This window comes from Bacillus rossius, chromosome 10 (genome assembly GCF_032445375.1).
Source record: "Bacillus rossius redtenbacheri isolate Brsri chromosome 10, Brsri_v3, whole genome shotgun sequence".
Lineage (NCBI taxonomy): Eukaryota > Metazoa > Arthropoda > Insecta > Phasmatodea > Bacillidae > Bacillus > Bacillus rossius.
In genome coordinates, this window is record NC_086337.1 from 17734364 (window position 1) to 17759922 (window position 25559).

Below are 25559 nucleotides of genomic sequence, written 5' to 3' on the forward strand. Positions count from 1 at the left end.
TCTGGAGGTATGTAGAACATGTTTTTACATCGGTTGAATCTAAAGTTTATGTATAAATGATTGAAATGTAGTATAGCCTTCGGCATAAATAAAATTGAATAATTTTGAAAACTTATATTTTCAACGGTCCGAAAAGTTATATATTTTGTCACATTTTGCAAAGCTCCTAGTCTCGGCCTTTAGTTTAATGTATAAGCTTTCGAAATTTACAAGAGTTACCTGCGGAAAACGTGCGTCTTGTCCGTTATGATTTTTTTCGCATCGTGCGGTAGCCGAGCGTGCACGCGGCACTATTGAGCAGCCTCTGCGCCTCTACCTGAGAATGGGTGAAGTAGCATCATAACGGACAAGACGGCTGTTATACGCTTGAAATAAATTATTTTAATATATATGTATGTGTATATATATATATATATAAATTTTCTGATTGAATTGTGATATATACGTATGCACATATATATATATATATATATATATATATATATATATATATATATATATATATATATATATATATATATATATATATATATACATATTAAAATCAACCACATAAAAATGTCTTAAATATGAATGAAATGTTATAACATTCAAATAAAATATTTGAATATACATATATTATATAGTAAGCAAAGCTTTCTTTTAACCAAATCCATGTCAATATTTTCTGTCTAATTTTTTTAAAATTATTTCAATTATTGCGGTTATTTATTTGGTAAAATAATGTACATTGTTCAAGTTTTTGTATTAATTGAAAATTTTATCTTTTCCTTTAACACCAATTTTCTACAATTTTATGTCTTTATTACAGGATCCGGTTACAAAGAATTGGTGCTGACAAGGAAAGAAGTATTTCTGATAATCAGCGAGCATTTATCCGATAAATTCGCTTCCTTGATCGAATTTATGGTAGAAAAAATTTCCAAGGACACCGGACGTACAGTTGTAGTGCCTGAGGACTCGAAACAGACTTTTTCGATACTCTTCAATCAAATGAGAACGAGGTGGCAACAAGCTCACAGAAAATCCTGTGTATTTTTCAAGAATAACGGTGAATGGCTTAGCAAGCAGGTATGTTTTGCCGCACCTACAGACACTGTAGTAACAAGCCCGGGTAATACGGGCGGCCGCCCGTCCCTTGAGTTTACAATGTCCAGTGAAAGATCTAAACGAAGGAAGACCCAAGATATTCGTACATCGTTCAACTCGGTCGAGTTAGCATACGCTACTCAGATGAGCCTTCGCTCTTCAGGACAATCCGACGCCGCAAAAGTTATTAAGGACGTAACAATGACGAGTCCTTTAAGAGCTTCCAAGTATCGTAAAGCTTACTCAGCAACGGATGAAATTACTTTATCCGAAGAGGCTGCACTTTCCGCTATGATTGAATATAAATTCTCCAAGAGTACTTACCAGGGAATGAGAAGATTAGGGAAGGAAAATAACTGTAAGCTATATCCGTCTTACGAAAAAGTGATGAAAGCAAAAAAGCGTTGTTATCCACCACGTGATGCAATCAGGATTACAGAGAGTAGTGCAGAAGTCCAACTACAGGCACTATTAGATCATACAGTTGAACGTATTTTACTCGTCCAAAATGTACTCATTCAAAGATTGACTCCAGATAATGTTCGTAAAATGGACTTGATTTGCAAGTGGGGTTGCGATGGAAGTTCTGGGCAAAGTGAATATAAGCAGACGTTCAGTGATGACAGCAAATCTGATGCGCATGTATTCTTTACTTCAGTCGTGCCATTACAACTCGTGTGTTATGATCAACAATCGAAGGAAGAAATAGTTGTTTGGAAGAACCCCAGACCCTCGTCTCCACGATTTTGTAGACCGCTTAGACTACTGTTTCTACGCGAAGACACAGAGTCAACACTTAATGAAGTCCAAATTGTTGAAGAACAAATACAGTCACTTCGTCCATTCGAAAGTGTAATAGATGGAAAAGAAATCTCCGTAATGTACAAGTTGTTGTTCACCATGATAGATGGTAAAGTTTGCAACGCTGTATCATTGACGAAATCTGCTCAACGGTGCTATTTGTGTGGAGCAACCAGCAAAGATTTTAATGCCATCGACACTGTATTGCAAAGGGAAATCAATGAAACAAATTTGAAGTTCGGATTGTCGACGCTGCACGCGTGGATACGGTGCTTCGAGTATTGCTTACACGTGTCTTACAAACTCGGCATTAAAAAATGGCAAGCTCGAAGTGCCGAAGAAAATAAAATTACCCTGGAACGCAAGAGGGCCATTCAAGAAGGATTCAAGAAGCAATTGGGTCTAAATATCGATCGCCCAAAGCCTGGATACGGCAGCAGCAATGATGGCAACACAGCTCGGCGATTCTTTGAAAATTCGACGGTTTCCGCTGCGATAACGGGGGTCAACGAAGAAGTTATTAAACGCTTGTACGTAATCCTACAAGTTATATCGTGTGGCCACGAGATAAACTGTGAAAGATTTGAACAGTATGCTATTGAAACGGCAAGAAAGACCGTTGCATTATACCCTTGGTACTCCATGCCTACTTCGGTGCACAAACTATTAATTCATGGTCCAGTGATAATAACTCATGCTCTATTACCAATCGGCCAATTATCCGAAGATGCTCAGGAAGCTCGAAACAAAGACATCAAACGATATCGAGAAGATTTTGCGCGAAAAAGTTCCAGGGTTAAAACTATGGAAGATGTTTTTCATCGGCTCTTAGTTACTTCTGATCCGTACATTTCAAGTGTCAGAAGACTACCACAGAAGAAGCTGAAGAGTTTGTCGCCGGAAGCTGTAGCGATGTTGATCGCTCCTAAAGTGACTGATGCAGCAGACGCATTTTGCGCAGAGATTGAAGCCGTGCCGGGAGTTGTAATAGATACAAACTCGGATAATGATTCTGACTCCGACTCCGACTCCGATTACGATTTTGATTAAGAATAAAATATTCTATTTTTGAAACGTTCCGTATGTATTTTGGAAATAAAAATAATAATTGCGTAGAATACACTGTTCACGTTTATTTTATTATGATGATTTTTTTCAATATATTAATGTATCTATTTAGCAGGATACTCGGCCATTTTGTTTATAACAATTTGCTGTAAGCTCTTTGTTGCAAGTTATAAACAATAGATATCGGATTGGTAATCAGCGACCTTGAAAACCCGTATATACCAATTTTTGTCAACATCTGGTAACTTTTTAACGTTCATGTCGGCCATATTGGATCGGCCATTTTTTTTACGATAATTTGGCTTGCGGATTCGTAATCAGCGACCTTGAAAACCCCTGTAAGCCAATTTTCATTCCCGTCAAAGGTCATTTGAGGTTTTGGCCAGGTTTTTGGGCTTTTCTCCTACTGTGCGGCGAAGAGAAAGAAAATTGTACAGACCATGTGGAAAACATCTGGCCACATACTCACAGCAAAGACTCCAAAGGCCTAACATGCTACGTCAATGTTTTTCAATAGGATAATACACAGTAAATGACCGGATGCAGGCGGCAAACCCCCCCCCCCCCCCACTTTATACCCTTCCCACCTTCCCAAATTCTTCGCGTAGTGACAGCTCAGGCAATTATCCTGTCCCGCGCGTCAAAAAAAAAAAAACTCTTGCCAAGAACTTACTTGCGATCACGTTACATGATGTACCAAAATTGTGAAGTAAATGTGTTTTCTATGATGGTAGATCCACGGTTCAAAGATTCACTAATTAAGGATGAAAATTAAAAAAAAATATGGGTTGAAAATTTGTGCAGGGAGGTATGTAAGCTGTGTAAGCTGAACACAGTAGGTGAAACTTTAACTGAGACAAGTGAGGCTACAAGTGAAATGCCTATTAAAAAGTCATCTCTGTGTGCCTACGTGAAACCTTCAACAGCAACTCAGTCTACTCTTGCAAGCTACGAAGAAACTATCCAAGGAGAAGTAAACGAATATCAGCAGCACCCTTAATCCCAAAGAATGAAAATCCTTTCAGTTTCTGGTCAGAGAAGGGGCGCCTTGTTTCCGAAACATAGCTGTGGTAGCAAGAAAGTAATTGCCTATACCTGCCACACAAGTGTGCAGTGAGAGACTTTTCTCAACAGCTGGCAACATTGTGACGTGTAGAAGAGAGAGAGTCTACTCCCCGAAAATGTAGAGCAGCTTGTGTTTCTCCACAAAAATTTAAATTAGCTAATATGTAGTGATGTGACAAGACTCTTTTTGATACGAACTAATTATAAAATTGGAGAACCTTAAAATTTTAAGTACTGTCAGTTTTTTGATTCTACATACATTGTATCAGTAAATATGTACCTGTTATCATATTGTAATGTGATGTGATCTAGTGATGGTTCGAATCCTATTTTTCTAGAATCCGAATCCCAAACAGTACCTCGAATTTACCCCTCAAATCCAAATCCAGTTCTCAAGGGTTAATTATAAAATAATTTATAAGTTAAGAGAAAAAATTAAACATTATGCAGAATTATTTAACCCTTTAAATTTTTATTTAAAAAAACAAGGATTTTTACACGGTCTGGATCAAGACGATTCCGTTTTTGGTCACATATGTTTCCTGCAGTGCTGAACAAACGTTCATAGAACACTGTCGCAGGTGGTGAACACACATATTTTTTGGACAGTTTATGTAGCCTGGGTGAACACGCAGACTGAGTTTTCCAGTATTCGAGAATGTTTATTTCTGGGTTAACTGTAGGATCACGTAAGAATCTGGTCACTTCATCAATTGCTGTAGAATCCGACATGGTGGATTTAAGGCATCCAGGCATTATCTGTGAGTACAGTGATTCATGTATCCACGGAAAACGAAATTCAACATCCGACGGAACAATATTTTGTTGTTACCAATTTGACATTTGTTTTAAGTCCCAAATGAAGGTAAACGCTTTCCTGAAATATTTAATGGAAACTGAAAGGCGCCATCTTGGCTTCAATGGTTTTAGGCCATAAGAAATATTGTTGTGCGTCTTTTAAAATTAAGCCTCACTAAAGCATAGTGATTAATATGCCCGAAGTTAAAAGTGACGGGGTGTTTTCTCTAGTTTACCCATTATAATTTTTTATATTAATATTAGTTATTTTTTATGTTGCTCAAAATGATTGGCTAACAAATTGATTGGTTGGCCATCATAGAATTCTCAGATAATACATATTTTAACGTTGGTAGTCTACACAAACCAAACTTCGTCCTAAAAAATTTCATAAATAGAACGTGTATCAGAATATTTAAAATTGAATTGCGATTAAAATAATAATTGTATAATGTATTAATTTTTGTCATTTATTATTTCATTGTTATTACTACATGTGTGACCGTAACTTGTGATGAAAGTCGGCATTATTGTTGTATTACTAAGTAACAGATTTCTCTGTAAATTTTATTTAAAAAAAAAAAACAAGATTCATATTTAGTCTAGATCCCAAATGTGCTTTATTTTATTTTTTAGCATATTCTGAGAATACATATGTGATTTTATGCCTTATTTAATGCCAATGTAGCGACAATGTATCCATGTTCAGGAATATAAAGTAAGTTTCCCAAATCAGTACATGCTTCATAATTTTTTTTATATAATAACGAATTAAAAGTACAATACAGTAGAACCTCGTTAATCCGTGATGCGCTAATTCGGGAATCGGATAATCCGGGACGATTTAAAAGAAAAGAAAAAAAAAGAAGTAAAAATTGTCAGCGCTTAAAATTAACGTCAGGTGGGCCGGCGGCCGGCAAACACTGCAAGCCATCGCGTGGGCCGCCAAACTCTGCAACACTGTTAGTACCGACCCTTTGTGTCGCCCCCCTTTCAGCTGTCACATTTGTCACTCTTTAAACTTGAGAGGGATGTCCTGACTTCTGCTTCCCGTCTCCCTCTGTTTGTTTCCACCCGCCAACGCACGACAGGCGCCTGGCGAGTGACGTGTCTGGCTGGCATTCGGCTGTACAAGGGCGAGGGGGGAGGGTGAAAGGTCAGCACGATCTTATCTTTCTCTCTTCGGCTGTTGTAAATGACTGTGAACTAATGGCTAGGCAGTGCTGTATTTTTTTAAGCCGAGACACTAATTCGAAGACAGCCGGCCCTTACCATGAACGGCCTTAACCCAGCTGCACGCCGTTGTCTGAGAAGCTTGACAAGACCTTCCGGGCTTTTAATCGGTAATCCGTGATTATCTCGGTCCTGACCATCACGTATTAACGAGGTTCTACTGTACCTCAATAGGATGTGTTCCAAGGAAAACGTAAACAGGCCAAGTAAATTGTAAGCATTTAAGTTTTTAAAGTACTACATTTACATCAATATTTTTCCTCGAATCCCGAATCTTTTCCCTCGAATTTAGAATCTTTCGAATACTAGAGATTCTGTGGGATTCGAGCGGCCCATCCCTAGATATAACATGTTTTATGGGATTTCAATTCTCATTCCAATTATTCGAACTCAATACATATTCGTATTCAAGAATAATTTGGTATTCGTATTCGAATTTGATTCAAACTAAAAAACTTATATTCGCACAGGCTTAGTTACCTCCCTTGCAGTTATTCTGTCACAAATATTTCCAACAGATCTTCAATTAGTGTAATAGCATGAATGTAAAACAGGCATTTTTATCGTAAACAAACACTAAGTGAATATCTGCTGAAAATATTTGTGGCAGACAAAACAAATTAAAGGGAGTTATTAAAATTACAGAAATAGCTCTTAAATAAAAGTAATGATGAAAAATTTAAAAAAAAAATTAAAAATTGCACGTCTAAGGATATGGTTGTGAAAGCACACAAAGATGACTATTCAATTAAAAAAACGAATCAATCCTCTTCTAGTTAAAACAAACGAGATGCATGTTCGATCTCTATTGCATTTAGGATCAGGTTTCTGCGAGTGGGGAACGAGGTAGATGCTCAGCCCTAGCTACGCAGTCAAGTGATGACAAGCACTGGAGTGTCGCACCCCAGGAGCTTGTATGCATCACCTTGCCTAGGGTGCATCTGCATGCACACAAAGACACCATCCATGTTTACCAAGGTGTACGGGGGGGGGGGGGGGGGGGGGGGGGGGGGCAAAAATAACCGGAATCACAATGTTTGCGCAGCATGTACTTGTGGCACCAGTTTCTGCCTCTAGGAGCTGTTTGGGACTACCAAGTGGCGTCACGCGACAACTACAAGTGTGGTTTCTCTGGCAGTTCTGTGTGTGCGTGTTTTAAGTGCACTCATGACATGAAAAAATGGCTATGGTTTTATTTTTTACTCAGCAAGAACGCAGCTGAAACTTCACTTATGCATGCTGTTCGTAAGCATCAGCCATTATGCACACATGATATTGGTACTCAAACATTACTCAATGGTAATAAAAAAAAGACCATACACCTTGGCCTTTTGTAAATCATCTCTCCTGCAAAGCACTCCAGTGTAGTAATATTATTATGAAAAATATTTTCAAAGGAAAAGTTTTAAAAATACAGTAGAACCCTGTTATAATGTTTTTCAAGGGAGCACAAGAAAAAAACATTATAAGCAGGAAAACGTTATAAGCAGGAAATCTCAATTTAGCACTTAACAATGTTCGAGCTTTGTACCAATGGACTCACCTAGCTATGAAAACAACTTTAATGTTAAAACCAAAGATAGTATACTTGATACATGAATTTTCTGAAACAAGCCAACCATTTTTCAACTTCGTCTTGTTCCCTGGTTAAATTTTGTTTGTCTTTAAAGATACACTGCCACATTTTTGTAAAATTGTCTCACGATTCATGATAACAACATTAAGAGTGAGAACGTCTACTCCTTCGACACCTGAAAATGTTTAATTTTGGGATTCCTACATATAAATGAAAAAAAAAATTATTTATAAGCAATAGAAAACACTTTTAGTTATGCCCTCGCTCAATGGTTGGCAACTTAAATATCGTATGACTACGTACGTGCATCTGAATACCCACTGGAATGTCAAGGAAGAGAAGAGTTGACTAAGGGTGCCAACTGACACGTAACTATGAACATTGTGTACCTTCAGTATATTGCATAAAATTGTATTTTAACAAACTTAATGTATTGTATGGCAGTGATTGTAAACATAAACATACATAAAGGAAACTTTTTATCGTAAGTGTTGGAATAATTTGGTTTTAAAACATTTTTTCCCCATTTATTGAATGTTAGAAAGCAAACATTATAAGCAGGAAATTACACTATTTATGAACGTTATATGCAGGAAATAAATACATTGTCCTTATGGGGGAAATATTGGGACTTCAAAAATATGACATTATAAGCAGGAAAACATTATATGCAGGAACATTATAACAGGGTTCTACTGTATGCTTAAAATATGAATTCAATTTGGTAATGTTTCATTGAAACAGTAGAGTTTAAGCTAGCAACAAAATTATTTATTTGTGTCTTGTTTCTAATAATTTTATGTTCAGCAAGGTTGCCACAGGGAAGCTTGCTTGTGCAGGGTTCCTACAAATACCCGGTGAAACAATTTCAGGGCTTTATCAACACCTTTTAAAAAAAATTTTGTTACAACTTTTTTTACATTACAGGGTTGGTTTTATATACAACAAACAAAAAAAAATACTAAACTGATCTACTAACCAATAGAATGTGCAAAATTAAATGTAAGAAAGCATAAACTTTTTTTTAAAGATAATTTCCTTATGATTTGTGGAGAGTCTCCTATTATTAGGCACACCTGTATTTCGCGAATATTTTAGTGTCAAGGTATTTCACAAAATACTGTAGCTTTTCTCCTGTGGTTATTGGCTGAGGTCGGTGAGAGGTGTCGTCCCGCTCTTGACGGGGCCAATGAGAATGTGGTCACCGTACTGCTGCACCCTCACAATTTGCCACGACTCTTAGAAAAAGATACAGTGTTTTGTGAAATACCTTGACATGAAATGTATTCACGAAATACAGGTGTCCCTACCTATTATTTATATACATTGTGCCAATAAATACTTCAGTGAGGAGTCAAAAACAAAAAGCTACCGGAAATTAAAGTTTCGTGACTTCCAGCACTGTAACTGTTTGTTTTGTGACCGTGACGCGAGGCCGTACCCTGGCCACACTGCCGTGGTCCACGTGGAGGCCGGAGCAGATCCTCTTCAGCGTCTTGGTGAGCAGCAGGCCGAGGAAGCGGATGACGGAGGTGCGGCGGTTGAGAGCCATCTCGTCCAGCATCGCCTGCACGCTGGCCAGCATCTCGCGCTCGCTGCGCCCCTCCTCCCGGCTCATCTGCGCACCACCGACACCACTGCACCCCTCCGCCCGGCCTGGGGTCAGCTTCCGACAAGCATCGATTACATCTGCCACACACCCATCAGCAATCAATAATACACGCTAAAAACACTACGAAGTTTATGCCTAATACTAGACATAAGTGTAAATCCCAGGGGGCTCAAGTCCCCCCCCCCCCCCCCGAATTAAAAAGCCCCTCACCGTGGGGGTCCACTTATGGGAATCGAACCCAGATCGCCATGGCAGAGGGCTAATGATCTGACCTGACCGAGCGACCACTGCGTTTGCCACACTGTATCAGAACGTGCCAGGAAAATAAGGTACAGTACGTCTCTTTATCTCCTGCTAGCTGATTATGAACACACATTTTGCTATGCAAGACACCGTAAGCAACAAAAGGACGAGAGCTTACTATAGGAAGGAGTTACGTGATTAAGAACACAATATTTTTCACTAAACTCCGACAACTCATGACATTATGGTATATACCGTAACTGTTGAGTATGAACTTATATTTCGGTTGGTATTTATTGCACCGGTGCTACATTATATTCCAAGTGTATATTAGTTGGTGGTATGAAGCGAATAAAAGGTTAAAAATGTAATTTAACTATAATAAGTATTAAATAATGTAAAGATTCAGAGTTATGGTTTTCTTTTAACATAGTTAAGTGTATTAGGAAGCAGACTCTATGAAAGCCTGTTTAACGTAAGCAATACGTGAAGTTAGGAACAGGAACTGTAACTGTAGAGGTTTAATTTTGTTAATCTACAGTTTCATGCAAGCTTCCTATGGCAATGCACTTGTTTAGCAACATTGACACACACAATTTTGCACTGCATCTTTATTTTAAATCAATATGAAACAAATCAGTTGAAACTGACTCTCGATTGAAAGTCCAATTGGTGATGTCACAAACCACATTATCGGCCGCAATGTAACCTTCGCAGTACAAGACGATATTAAGGGGCCCGCCTACCTGGCACACATACGGTGTGCAGAGCTTCAGGAAAAACAACGCGATTTCAAAACTACTCAAGATATCCGAGTGGGGCCTATTTACGAATAGCATTTAAGAGTTCGCTGAGGACCGAAAAGTACTTTTAATTTCGGATTAAGTTTTTAAACTGTATTTTTAGAAGCGTTAAAATGCCTAAAACGCGTGTTTTCAGAGTAATTTCTAGGCATAAAACAATCAGTACAGATTCTTGAAAGCACTTAACGGGCTTGCATAACACCTTTATCTTCATTTCTCCGCCATATAATGTTACGGTCACCGCTCAAATTTCACAGTTATCCTGTGCCGACGAGACGAATGCGCCCCAGTTCAGAGACTTGCGCTTAGAGGCTATACCGCGCTGGAAGCACCAGCGAGCGTCGCGCTTATCATCCCGCCTCACTAACACACATACACCCCTGACGAGGCGGGCCCCTTAAGGTAGGATCCAGACACAAACTTAATAAACCAGAGGCAGACAATTATGATACTCTGGATTATTTTCATGTAATGTTAAATGTATAACGATGTGGTTAGGTAAAAGGGCACAATAACAAGAGCCATTTAATATATATTAAATTTTTATAAGTCTACTTCAGATATAAAGCAAGCTATAAGGCTGGTCAATAAAGACAATCACATGTAGAAAAAAATTATTAATGTGGGCCTTTTACCTAACTATACATTATATCATTATAATGTGGTCTGTCACGGTAACCTCCGGTCTCAGATGGAAATTGAGTGACCAAAATCATTGAAAGTCTGGACACAAATCTGATGGGAGGTTGTGCGTGGGACTACCTACCCCACACTAAAAAGCCAACTCTTGTTATGAATACTACACCACCATCCTCGGAAATAGATCGGAATATGACGTTTGGCAAGGGATGGTGGAGGAAAGAGTTGCACAGCTAGTGGGTAACAGAACAATAGAAGTATTGGAACGAGCTGGAGAGAACAGAGTTGTAATGGCTATGCTATGCTATGCTTGACGAAAGACAGAGATGGAAAAGCAAGTCATATTTTAAGGCAACCAAGCTTGGCTACCTCAGAAGAAAATTAAGTAAGAACTGTGGAGGTAGACAAAAGAAGCTCATTTGCTGTTTACGGCGGAATAAAGGAATAACCACGGGATAGGAGGGCATGGAAAGTTACACCAAACCAATCTAGGAACTAATGGCTTGAACGACGAACATGATATGCTTCTATAGAGTCCCCGCACATTAAAAGTAATATGGCATAACCATACTAAACCAGAAAATGAGCATCTGTAACTGAGTTTTTTTATCTCCTGGTGATAATGAAGGTGTGACAGCATTTAATACACTGCAGTTTCATGACTTCCAAAACAATTTGTCAGTTTCATGACTATGATCATGACTTTCATGATTAGTCCAGTTTTTCATGACTTTGGTAACCTGTAGGTCCTGGCCATACATGAATTTTAATTATGACCAAAGTATTACCTACAGATGAAGACCACCTGCACTACGTATGCTGTGTGTGGTACTATTTAATGCCATGCACAACGTTGTAGAATGCTCACATCTGCGACTATGTGCTTCACCCTGGAACTGGACAAGACGTCTTGCTTCAGCTTGGTCGGGCTGGACTTGCAGGACTGCCTGTACGCGGCCATTGGCTCCCACTTCCGCGACATGAACATGAAGTCACTGCCATGCCGGCGCACTTCCAGAATGTCCACGAACCTGCTCATATTTTGCGAGGGCGGCGGAGGGGCATCACTTTGAAACGATGGCATCTGCAAAGAAAAAAATGGTTAAACACACTACGTTTTCCCCTACTTCCTAAAGCAGTTTTGCGCTTGTTGACACTAGACAAAGAGTTGAAAGAAGCACAAGGTGCAAATGAACGTCTGAAGGGGACCATGGAATATTGGTGTTGGAGTACCGATAAACCTGAAGGCTGGTTATGTCCCCCAGTGATCGCAATAGAAAAATGACAGCGACACAACCAGCCAAATTGGACAGTGTGATTCCGCAGTAGGGATAACACAACATACCTGAAAAATGCCAGTCACGACCAGGAATCAAACTCAGAACGTTGAACTTGCCGGTAAGGTGTCTCAACACTTCATCAAGCAGTTGAAATTAAGCACATGATGGTCAAAGAAATTATTGAATTAATGAAGTTTAATGTGTCATTGACACTGAGGTGATAAAGACAAATGGGTGAAACTGGGTAGCTGGAGCGATGATGGAATATACTGATGAGGGGAAATTGGAGAACCCTGAGAAAATACGCTAGCGAAAATCATAATTTTGAAACACCTGGAATTACACCCAGAGTGCCCTGATGAGAGGCGTGTGACACCACCATGGTATTATAAAACATTCTGTCTTGTCGATATCACAGCCATCCACAGGGAGGATCAAGATGACGGGACCTCCAAGACCAAGAAAGGCCCCGAACTACCACCAAGAGTCAAGCCAGACAGTGACCTAGCCCCACAGCCACCCGGACTTCCTTGCCTCGCGAGTGCGACACACTGCCTGAGCACACAACCTCACAGAGGGTGCGGCTACGACAATGAAGGTTCGTGTAAAATATCAGGACACAGGTTGTCCACCACTGGTCGAACCTCAAACAAAACAAGATTATGTTAAAAGTGGAATAGAGGATAGTCAAATTATTGACACAAGTACCAGAAGGTTTAAAAGAAGAAGAAAAAAACAGGGTTCTGACCTGAAATTTGACATAAATTCCTATCTTCATACAAAACACAAAAATATTGCCAACTCATTTAAAAACTGATACGGCATTAGAAAAAATATTGGTTTATTTTTTAAATATGTATGTTGGTTTATTAATTACTAGCAAATAAACCAAGGCTTCACTCAAGCAATCTCAGGGTTTTGCTGATATTTTACAATTTTAATAAAAGTATGTGTTAAATTCCAAACAAATTTACTAAAGAAATAGACACAATAAATTTCATTCATTAAAAGACCATTTAAGAATGACAGTGGTTATGCATAAGACTTTTTAATTTTTAATATAGATTAAGTATTTGATTTTACTTCCAATTTTAGTGTGTTCGAGGATTATTTTACAGTGCTATATTTTTAATGAGAGAGCCATTTTTTAAAAAAATGTGAAAAATGTACCTATTTCATTTTAATTAAGATTACCTATGCCATAGTTTAATTTACTTGAATTTACTTTGGTTTTAGCTATGTTAAAAATAATTACTTGAGATCCTATACATTATTTTAAGATTATTGAAACAACCACATCTTTATGTGAAATGCAGATTACAGGTATCATACTTATTTTGGAATGGATTAGTTGATTCTTAATTATGCTTAGTATTACTTTTAAAAAATTCCCAAATTCTTTATTTCTCTCCTTTTCTCACAAGGATACCTACGTGAAAATTCAGGAACTACAGATTTAGTAAATATGGCAATATCCATTCACCAAATAAAACCACTGGTCCTGTTTTTTTTACCGCAGATATGAAATCCAAAATATTTTTAATAACTTACATTTATATTGAAATTTAAATTTATCTTGCCAATCAGATTTAGTGGAACCATAACTTTTGTTTTTAAAACAAATAAAATATACTACCCCTCTTACATCTTAAGAGGAGATATTTCAAAATATATTGAATAAGGTAGTTTAAGGTATGTTTATTAATTTTAGCCAATAACTTAAATTTTATATATTCAGAAGATATGTTTTTAATGTTAAAAAATATATTTACAATCCTTTACACCCTAAGAAATAGAATTTCAGTAAGTTGTAAAAACAAGTTCATAAATTTTAGATGTTTATAAATACATAATACAGCATAACTTACATCCTGCTGGACTAGCTTAAGAGATATACTAGCTTCCGAGATATGACATTTATAATGAAACAAAACTGACTGCATTTCCCCCCTTTTGTGGTCGAAAATAGAAAAATGGCAAAGAAAAAATTCTAAGTAATCAATTTATTTCTCAGTTTCTTGCCTCCACCTAATTTTTTTATATATATAATTTATTACTTTTTAAACTAATGTACCCCCATTTCACTAGCTTTGGGGTCAAATGAATAAAAATGGTTAATACACCATACAAAATTAATTATTTAAGTTTTTCATGCTCCGTATCTTACATCAAGCTTTATTTTCTATGGAGATAAGTTTTTGACGTGACGTCTAATAAATCGATGAACGCCGGCTGCACGCACGAAAAAGTGTCCCACTACGGATGTCCCACTACGGATGTGTCCTATTTGCTCATTGTACGCATGCGTGGCATCTCTCTTCATGCTCATTGTAGGGCCTACGCGTGCGTGGCATCTCTCTTCCCCTCGATTGGAACAACCATCGATTTGACTTTTCAATCATATTTTCGTTGTTTGAATTATTAATATTATGTAATTTAACGATTGTACACCGATTTTCAGCACAATCGGTACAGTTATTTTTAAGTAATGTTGAATATTCAAATACGTTTTGAACCAACAATGGTGTTTTATATTTACACATAATAATGAAAATTACAACCGGGAACTTTTGCACAATGTTTTAAAAAATATTGTAACACATTATAAATAAGTTTGGTGTATTTGGGATGCGTATTTGTTATAAAAACGAAATAATATTATTCCCCTACCGTGAACAAAATTTTTATAAATGTATATATAACATCTGAAACTATTAATTATCGAATATGGCCTCATGGGTGAGCGATCAGCGGCGCTATCTTCTAATTGCAAGGTTGTCGGTTCGAATCCCGGCAGGTGCGAAATTTTTTTTGTACTTGTGAAAATAAATACGACGCACATAACATTTCAAAAGTAATAAATAAATTTGAATAATGAATGCAAATAAAAGTAAATTTATTAATTAAATTGTACATTTCATTTCACTCCTTTGTATCCATACAAAATAGTGATAATTCAATAAAAATGATTCAATTTTATTCATAAAAGTATGCAGAGGTAGATTTTATCATACAAAAGATAGAAAAATTTAAAAAAAAAAAATTCTTCCTCAAAGAATATAATATTTTTAATGCCTAAATGGTTTGGTTGCAAAGACCTATTACGGCTCAGTCTCAGGCCGAATATATTTCCTTTTCTTCTGGATCAATCATTTCATCAATGTTTTGTTATGACGTTGTCACGTTAAACTATCGTCCGTAAACCGACTTTACAGACCACCAATTTTTTATGATAAACCAAATCTTACTCCGTCTTCACCCCCTTAAATTTTGAATTCCAGAAAAATAAAAAATACAATTTGTAACTCTGCATGTTTATTCATTCCTAATTTCTTACTCTTAGATTTAGTAGATTCATAAGTACGCAATATCTTTAAAATCAAACTTGCACCTTTTCACCCCTTAGGGGCAGAATCTCGCAAAATGGTGAAATTGTTTGTTGGTAGTTTTTATGTATTTATTATTGGTACCCCAAATCTTTTCTAATGCTTCAATAACTTTGGAGATATAATTACGTATATCTTAAACCATATTTATCTCTTTTTCACCCCCTAAGGGTTGAATTTCACAAAACTGTAAAATTGTGGTTGGTAGTGTCCATATGTTTATTATTGGTATCCTAAGTCTATTTGTATGCCTGATATATACATAGTTATATATCTTAAAGATTATTTCTCCCATTTTTACACCTTAGGTGGAGAATTTCACAAAATGGTTAAGTTGCTGTTGCTAGTAGTTGTAGGTAGTAGTTGTAATTGCATACAAATGTTCATCTGTAACTTTATCACTCCCAGTTATAAAGAAACAAATATACCTATAAGTCAACAGAGATTACAACAACATACTAAACTCAGAATTTTAACTGCATATTTCTCTTTCACAAATACCATTTTTTTTAAACACAAATTATCTTTTCCAAGGAAAATTCCTAACTATTATACTAACATTATAAACATGTGTGAGTTTTCTTGTAAGAAGTAAACTTAAAAACTACAAGACATTTTTAAAAAATGATTACTGTTATAAAGCTACTATTCCAAAAAGACATACGGTAAGTTTTAAGTATGGTTCTGTAAAATATAGCTATACTATTTTCAAACTAAAACTGGATAAAAATTAACAATGGGCTTCATTCTTGGCTTATGCGGATCAAACAGTTACAGGCAGACAAAATAACCATGTCGTGTGAGACAGCACATTGATCACATGTGCCTTCAACATATTGTAATGTTGCAAGACCCTGCCCTCCTAATTAAATAATTTTCTTTTAAACTTCTTTTTGTATAGGTAAATATAAATAAGTCAATGTTTTTAGAGTGGTGTGTATATTATGAGACAGTATAATCAGACGTTATGGCTTTTAATATATGTTATTTTCACTTGCTATGTGTTTTAAGAATGTACCTTGTATTTTAACAGACATTTACTATCAGTACTATTTTTTATGTAATTTTTCACAAAGAAGTCGCTGTTCTAGATTTTTACGTGTTTAGGCCTACTTATTCAGGTTTTTCTTAATAAGTTTAATTTTGTAAAGTAATTCGTATTATAATTATTATTCTTAATTTTTATTAACGTGTTGTAATATAATTATAAATCACGGGACTGTGTGTGGGCTGGTGTGATGGTTAGAAAGAGAGGCATGAGAGGCCTGTAAGTGGGAGTGAGAAAGGAACAGTGCTTCCCCGCCAACCGAGATAAAGACGGTAATTCCCCTCCTGCATGGGAACCGGGTGATAACTGCTCTCTCACGGTGTGGGAGAGAGAACGAGAATGGAAGTCCCCGATTTCGATGTGAAATTGAAAAGAGACTGATCAGGGGAAGCCCAGAGTTCTGTGTGTAAAAGATTTTTTCATGTAGTGTAACTTGTTCTCTGATTGGCTGGTATCTGTACGAGTGAATGAAGCGTGCGTGTGATTGGTCGGTGAGGTCAGGTGACTTCTCCCTGCGTGGAGAAGAGAGTGGCCAGACTTCACCAGTCGTCTGTCGATCGCTGCCACAGTAGGTCGCGTTCGGTGGCTTCTCACCAAATTATAATGTAATGTACTAATAGATAATTTCACGTTGGTGGTCGGAGCCAGGCCGCATATTAAATCAACCTAATTTGTTTTATTTTTTTCGGACAATGAATTAGAAATTGCGGCCACCTTCGTCGGCAGTTGGCTCGGGGCGGAATTCGTTTTCGCTGGGTGCGGTCCTCTTCGAGGTCGCACCATCTTCGTGTACTTGCAGTAAAACATTACTGAAGGACTTCATCTACGCTATTAATTTTCGGTAATTTCTCGTCATGCGAGCTACCAGCAGTTTTTCGACGGGCAGATATATGTGTGGAACGAGTGAATGAACTATTGTAAGTGTTTGGATTCGTCGGGGCATTCTGTTTAGAAAAATAAAAATAATAAAAAACATCAAAATTTGCAATCGGCGTTGAACTGTTTTATTTTGTATATAACGAACCGTTATATTATGCTTAATCTATGCACGTTATATATTATACTAGCTATAGCACCAGACGTTGCCCTGCTAAACATATCACAATATAACAAAGAGTTTCAAGTCTGTAGGACATACACTTGAACAACAGGCAGTTTTGAATTTAAAGTCCCATTGATTGCACAATCTCGGTGCACCAAGGCTACGCATCGGCAAAACCAGGACGCCAATCTTCAGCTTGAATTTTGTGAGAAGGCAGGTAACCCTTAGGCAAGACGTGATGGTTCTTTAAATGTTTCATGTAATGGGAAATTTTGCAAAGGGGAATGCTGCACTACTCATACAGGAAGAATACCCAATTAACAGGAAATTTAAGGAATCAGCATTTATAGTCAGCAAAAGCAATATTATCAGTCAACAAAGCATTGAATTAAAAAAATATATGGATACCTTTAATTTAAAAAGAAAGCCAATTTACTACAGAACTCAGTTGCAAACCAACAACCCTCACAGCAATACATCAGCCAATTCAAGGCAACGCCATCTGTCATTAGCGCCTTTAGTTCGCTAGCAGCCGCGAGCTCCATAACGCAGATGGGTTTCACCAAGGAGAAGGTTAGAAAGTTGCCAGACCTTACTATATGACTGTGTAGCGGACATAGATAAATTACATGAATTCACTGTTTGTGTGTCTGTGACCTATCTCATATGATTTTCAATTATAGAACTGACTTTACCCCTTTCTCTGTCCCTTACTGATGTCATTACATAATTATTTGTAGTCTATTTCAATCTCCGACCCATCAAATATCTATATGCAAAAAATAACGTCAATCCATTGCTCCGTTGTTGCATGAAACAGACAAATACAATTTCACATTTATAATATTTGGGTCTTCAACCCAGTCTTTATGTAATTATCTTTGCCATTATAATGGTTGTAATGGTTAGATAAATTTGAATTTGAAGGTCAGATACAAAAAATTTGCTGACTCTTGATGTTAATGATAATTCTTACTTCCACCAACGTCTTTCAATTTTCCCTCTGTATTCTCTGTTCCGTCCAACATTTTTTCCCCTGTCTCATTGGTGTATTTGGCAAAGCTAACAGATATATTAAAATACATATTATTATAAAAAAAACCCTAAAAAATGTTTTACACACAATATACAGTTTACACTGTTTCCACTTTCGTTAATGCTACATAACCATCAATTGCCAGACTGAAAAGATAAATGAATACAAACCAAAGGAAAAAATCTGACAAATAATTAACAGCGCAAAAATTTATGGTTAAAAAAAAATTTTCAATTTTAAGACAGTATATAGTAAAGAAATATTAATGATACAATTTTGTAACTATGACACACAATGTCAGTTTCCTGTGTTTTTCCAGATTTTCAAGACATTTTCTCAATTCCTTAAGTTTTTCCAGATTTTCCCTGTCAGTGGTAACCATGTTAGATGTAAGTTTTAGTTATAGTGATTATTAAAAAACACTTGTTCTGTTAAAATCTATGACCACCTTTACGAAGCCGGGTATACCACAGCCATTATTTCAAAATATTCTTTGCTGAACTTACAAGGAGGGACCAAAAAAAACAGACTGAGAGCGCTGCCATTCATAGATGTAGTAGAGAGTTCTCCCACTAGATGGGGTTAGTAGATACCTTCACTAAACAGCTGCCCAGATGGTGTCAGTTTGTAAGTTAAAGTATGATTGTAGTACTGTTTTTCTCTTACTGTTCTCGTCTTCCGCCTGCGAAGTCGTTACGGCAGATTTAAAAGAACAAATTTGTGTGTGTGAAATTTTGTTTCCTGCTTGAAAAATTGGCAACGGAAGCTTACCCAATGCTTTAACAGGCTTTCAAGGAGGATGCTATGAGCCACACACAAGTTTTTGAGTGGTTTGGGCACTTTAAATGAGGTGACATGAGTGTTGAAGACCATGCTCATTCTGGGCGCTCTTCAATATCTCAAAATGATGAAAACAAAAAAAATCAGCTAAAAAGTCAACGAGGATCATCGTTTCACGATCGTCAAATATTCAGAAGAAACAGGAGTGAGTTGGAGCTCATGCCAGCAGATTTTGACTGAGGATTTGCAAATGAGAAGTTTTGCCGCTAAAGCTGTTCCTCGCCTTCTCAAACAGGATCAAAAAACATTTCATTGAATTTGAGCCAGGACTTGATAAAAGAGAGTGAAAGTGATCCAAACTTTTTGACCAAAGTCATTACAGGTGATGGAGTTGGTGTTATGGGTATGGCCCACAAACCAAGCAAGCATCCAGCCAGTGGAAGACTCCCAACTCCCCCAGATCAAAAAAATCAAGACAACAAGTCGAATGTTAAGACGATGATCATTGTATTTTTTGATGTTCGTGGAATTGTGCACTGGTGATTTGTTCCCCCTGACCAGACTGTTAATCAGCACTTTTATTTGGAAGTTTTAAGACATTTACAAAAGGATGTGCGGATGAAACACCCGGAACTTTGGCAATCAGGTGACTGGTTCCTTAATCACGACAACGCTCCGCACACACGGCCTTACAAGTGAACCGCTATTTGGCGTCTAAGGGGCGGTCTGTCATTTCCCACCCTCCGTATTCGCCAGACCTAGCCCTGTGCGACTTTTTCCTGTTCCCGAGAATGCAGAAAATTCTTGTTTTGATGATTTGGAGGCGGTAAAAACAGCTTCGCAAAGGGCACTGGAGGATATCAAAGTTGAAGAGTTCCAGAGGTGCTTCAAACAGCGGGAAAAAAGACTTAACAAGTGCATCACACCTAATGGTGAATATTTTGAAGGTGACTGAAAGAATTTTGTAAAAAAGATAAAATAATTTTTTTATAAAAAAATCAGGTTTTTTTTTTTGGTCCACCCTCATATTCCTGACTATAGCTGGTTTCCCCGACAATGACAAACATGTGAAATCATTACAAATTCCAGTTAAAATAAACTGACAATCAAGGGTGTATCCAGAGAGGAGCAAGGGAGGACCGCTCTCTCTCCCCTTCTCTATGGAGAAAGGAAAAAAAAATTGGGTCCTTGCCATAGTTTTTTTTTTGTGAAAATGTCTCACTTCCTTTTTTATAATTCCGAGCATATTTACCACTCAAATGAGACATCTTTAATTATTTTGTAATTTTCAATTCAGTGCCGATTTTCACTTATATTCCGGCAAATATATTTATTGTCTCACTTTGGGTCATTGTAGTGCTCCACACGCTCTTCACAATGATACCCGAATCAATGTCCTAGCTTAATGTGTTTACACTTACACAAAGCTAATTCGTAACCACCACACGCATGCGCCTACACTAGTACGAAGACGTCACAGGCAAAACAAAAACATACAGACATGATATATCAGTTGTGGAATTAACCATTGATGATGCATTATTAGTCTCGTAGTTATTAGTGATTATTAGCGGTATTATGTCACACAAAAAAGTTCGACAAACTATCACTGTAACGAGCGAATAGACAATTTCATGTTAAAAAAAAAACAGAGTTGTAGTTTGTAAATTTGTAACTAATCCTCACAAATTATTATTCAATTTTTTTTTTAATAAATGTTATTCCCTTCGCTATTGTTTATTATTGTATGGCGCTCTGAACCCTCGTCCCAAATAAAAAGGTTTCAACATTCTATGGTGGATCACGTGCATGATGCTGCTATGCAACCAGCTTTCACATGAGAACCATGGATGGATGGCAAACAACAGTTGGAGTCCTGGATGAACTTCACGTAACACTGGAGTAACAATCTGCAAGGGCTTGAGATATAACTTTAAGTGTCTCGTAGAAAAACAACAGAGAGCCACATCTGTATCTTTCTTTAGAGATAGAAAAAATAAACGTAAATAACTGTCATTGGCACTATGTTCTTTCTTTTAGCAAAATATTATGATTTTAAACAACACGTTTATCAATGTACTTATGTATAAGCAAATTTAGCTGCACTGATTATAATTCAAATTTTGAAGTTGATAACCCTAACATCAAAAACAAACTTAAATATAAGTATAGGATATTATTTCAAATTGTTTTAAAACACTTAAAAACATGTTCCCTCAACTGTGTGCTCAATTACCCTGCAGTGTGCTCACTGTACAAGTTGTAATAAACAGAGACTGTCAATAAAAAGGGCTATCGAGAGAAAATAATGTATAATGTAATGTACAACTTTTCATACAATTAAAAAAAAATCTGAAAACTGTAAACATTACTAAGGCCATGACTATAAACATGATCTATTCACATTGACTACTGGTAGGATATCCTATGGATTCTATTAGCAATATGGTTGTGATTTTCACCTTACCAGGGAAAACTCAAGCAATAAAAAAATCACATAATTCAATTGGGGCCCAGTTACCCTTCCTCTTGATGGCCCTTTTGATGAGAGGAAAATCTCCAATTTAAATTTTAAAAAAAATTGTGCAGACCTCTCTCTTCCAATAATAGTTTCCCTCAACTATCCCATACTTTGTCACCGTGAAGATGGTTTACAATGGCCTGCACCAATGTGGCTTGCCCAAAATCCTAGGTTAAGTTTGGCCAGAAAACTGAAAATACTTGCGGACTTATTACGGTATGTAACCTTGAACTTATTAGTACTCCTAACTGATAGGTTCAAGTACAATGTGTAGATTATGCAGAGAAAATATTTCCTTGAATTTGTGTGTTCATGGTGTAAAATTTGTGTAGAATGGACTTGAGTGAAACCTAGGCTTTCCTAAATTACCAGTAACAAAGACCTATGTTTACAAACTTTGATTTACTTGACGTTTAAAAAAACTTGACGTTTACTATTATTGTAAATAAATTTTTGATTCATTGATTCCAAATTAAGTCTCAATACATAATTTTATTTTCATATATATAAATAAATAAATAAATAAATCTATAATTATTTTCTTTAGTTCCAAAATTCAACATAAGTCTACAAAAATTTTAAACCAGAATCAATGTAATTTAACAAACAAAATAAACTTTTTTCCTAGTAAATCTCATACACTACATAAATTGTTTTTTAATCCTTGGCATGAAATCAAAATGCCCCAGAAATGGTTTAGCCTCGCAGTACCTAGCAGTAAACACGTAATAATTTACTGTTTTTGAGTTATTCAGGCATTATTATTTTACATTGAATTAAAACTTAATTTCAAGGTTTCAATTTAAAAAATTGTTTCACAAACTATATGCAGCAGGTTTTTTGGTGCTAAGTTCGCTTCTGCCATAAATTCCAATTCTTCATTTTTCAAGTATTGAGTAAAAGACTACCTGTGATGCCTTAAATGAAGACCTAACTCTCAACTTGACGATGAATACGCTAGTGAATTGCAACCATGAATAAAATACCCTAGTTACACCTAATTGCAAAACCTATTGTTACAGCTAGTTCCCAATGACAATTCATCTACAAGCCAAATGAGCCTCAAGCAAGGAAGAAAAAGTCCAAAGTCACTTTAAAGTGGATTACGGTTTTTAGCCATTACTCATTTTCTAGTCCTAATTAATGTGGATAACTTTTCAGTTTACTATATCGTTTTACAAAAAACATTTCATGAAATTAAAATCGCACATTTAATTTCAGGACCAGCATGAAATGTCAAAAATATAATAACTACACAAACTGTTTCTATAGGCCTATTAGTTTTAAACACACTTTACATATTTCCCAAAAGCACTTAACAAAATTGTTTCTAGTTTTAATGAACTCAAACAGTGAAGGCGTTCATAAATAATGTTTTCACACAGCAAAAGTAGTAAACATTAATTATTTTGTGTAGCATTTACAATCTATTTTCTCTTTCGGTAATGAAAATACGTTGTTTCTCCTGTTGTAAGAATAAATCACTGCGTTAGTCTAGAGCTGGTACATATTTCCCTTGTTTTCCATCTCATTTTAAACAAAATATTTAGGCTGGGTGAGTTGAACACCAAGAACGTTGTGTACCCTCGTTGTCAAGGAACAACAGGCCTCCTCCCCTGCCCCAGAAACAGTGTGCCACACGCACAAGCGCTCCACTCACAATCCAGTACCCCTCTCCTGCAATGACGCTGTTCATGGGGACATGTTCCCAACTCCTAAAAACACACTCACGCAAGGATTTATACTGCTTTCTGATCAGATACAGTATTTGGTTATACTTTTTTTGGTATAATTTAGATGAACAGATGTTAAAAAATTATTCATAGTGTAGCAATTTAATTTTGTAATACTGTTTTTGCAACAGTTTGAATTTTAAAATTTAAGTATGTCTGCTGTTAGATTTATTTCATGGTGAAAAGTCCTTTAATGTTAAATTTTGCCTGTTGGCTAGTTTTACTACGTAGTCAAGATTTATCAAGATATTAATTGCCATTATTATTGGGTTTAAAACCAAGGTGAGGCAATAATTTGGTACGGTACATACATACCTACATTCATTGGATGTTTCTTGCAAGGGAAAGATTGATTTCAAACATTATTTCGGTTATACGCTATTGCTAGTTTACACTGTACATCAGAGAGACCTAAAGAACGGACTAAGAAAACCAGCCAAAATCAGCAGATGACAAAGACAGTAAACAGAATTTCATGAAAGGAATTAGAAATAATATCGCAGTACAGATGAACACAGAGGGCTGAAGATGATACAGTGCAACAAGAACCACCTTGGATAACACAGCCACAAACAGAAGAACCCAACAGTGATACTACACATATTCTGGCAACATGAACATGAAGACGGCAGTTGGTGCCAATTTCTACCCAAAAGGCAATCGTAACATAATTCCATGAAGCAAGGTGCAATGAAACACAAAGGTGAGAATTAAAACCATTTAAAAGCATAAACTTGGATCATCACAAAAACACTCTTAAAGTATCATAATATATGAGAGTATTAAAACCATAACTAATGTTTATAATTTTGGTAAATTTCTAGTTGTAACTTTTCTATAAAAAAAATTCCAAAAAATGCTTTTTTCAACACTTTAGTCCTTCCTGTATTACCCTAAAAAGTGTTTGAAAATTCATACAGGATTCAGAGAAACTCACATTTATAGGTGTAGTGGTGTATTGACTTCAGTAAAATATTGACACCACGTTGAACTACATATTGTGTGTGTCAGTTTTGGTACATCATGTGCAAATTTTTATTACTACAAAAATAGTCCCATACGTAATCTAGCAAATGTTTTCGTGATTGCACCTATAAAGACAAATTAATTAAGGTAGAATGCACATAACACAGTTGTCTGTTTTTGCTATTGTGACATAAATTTATGTTTTTATTTAATAGCGCTGCTGAGACTTGTTACCACAAGAGATATTCCCGATCCAGTTGTAGCAGCCCTACAGTTTCCTCAATATTAGCTTTAAAATGCAATGCCCCAGAGATCCTTAGGAATATAGCATAACCAAGTCTGTTTTCAAATTGCCCAATTAAACACAATTAGGATGGAAATCAGTCTTGGTCCCAGCCATAACGTACTGGCATCAAACATCGCTGTGTTTTTGAAAACAGCCTCAGCTAAGCTACATTCCTAAGGATCTCTGGAGAACCACAGGATCATTTTGCAGCTACTATCAAGAAAACTGTAGGGTGGAAACAAAAGGTTTAGGGTTACCTCTCATGGGAAACTGCCTCAGCTGTGCTATTATAAGTTCAACATGGCGGTGACCACTTCATTGACAGGATAAACCACTTCGCCTATAAATGTTTATCACAATCCAATAGGAATTTTCAAACTCTGAGGGTTGAATATTAAAACGTCTGTAGTGATTAACATTCTTACATAGGGGCTTTTACGTTAAGTAAAAAAAAAATTTTCAACATACATTTTTCGGATTCTAGAGACGTACCTATATTTACCCTGAAAACAGCGTTTCTGAATGCCTACTGGTGTCTAAGAAATCACAGTTTA

General features: G+C 36.5%; 1 protein-coding gene across 1 annotated transcript in view; it reads right to left on the bottom strand.

Annotated features, from left to right (window-relative positions):
- LOC134535803 (dihydroxyacetone phosphate acyltransferase) overlaps window positions 1-25559 on the bottom strand; it is a 74320-nt gene that overhangs the window by 35262 nt on the left and 13499 nt on the right. The window contains exons 2-3 of the mRNA XM_063375083.1: window positions 11796-12011; window positions 9072-9248 (exon numbers count right to left, since the gene is read on the bottom strand). Coding sequence (XP_063231153.1) covers window positions 9072-9248; window positions 11796-12011 — 393 coding nt within the window. The remainder of the gene's footprint in view (window positions 1-9071; window positions 9249-11795; window positions 12012-25559) is intronic.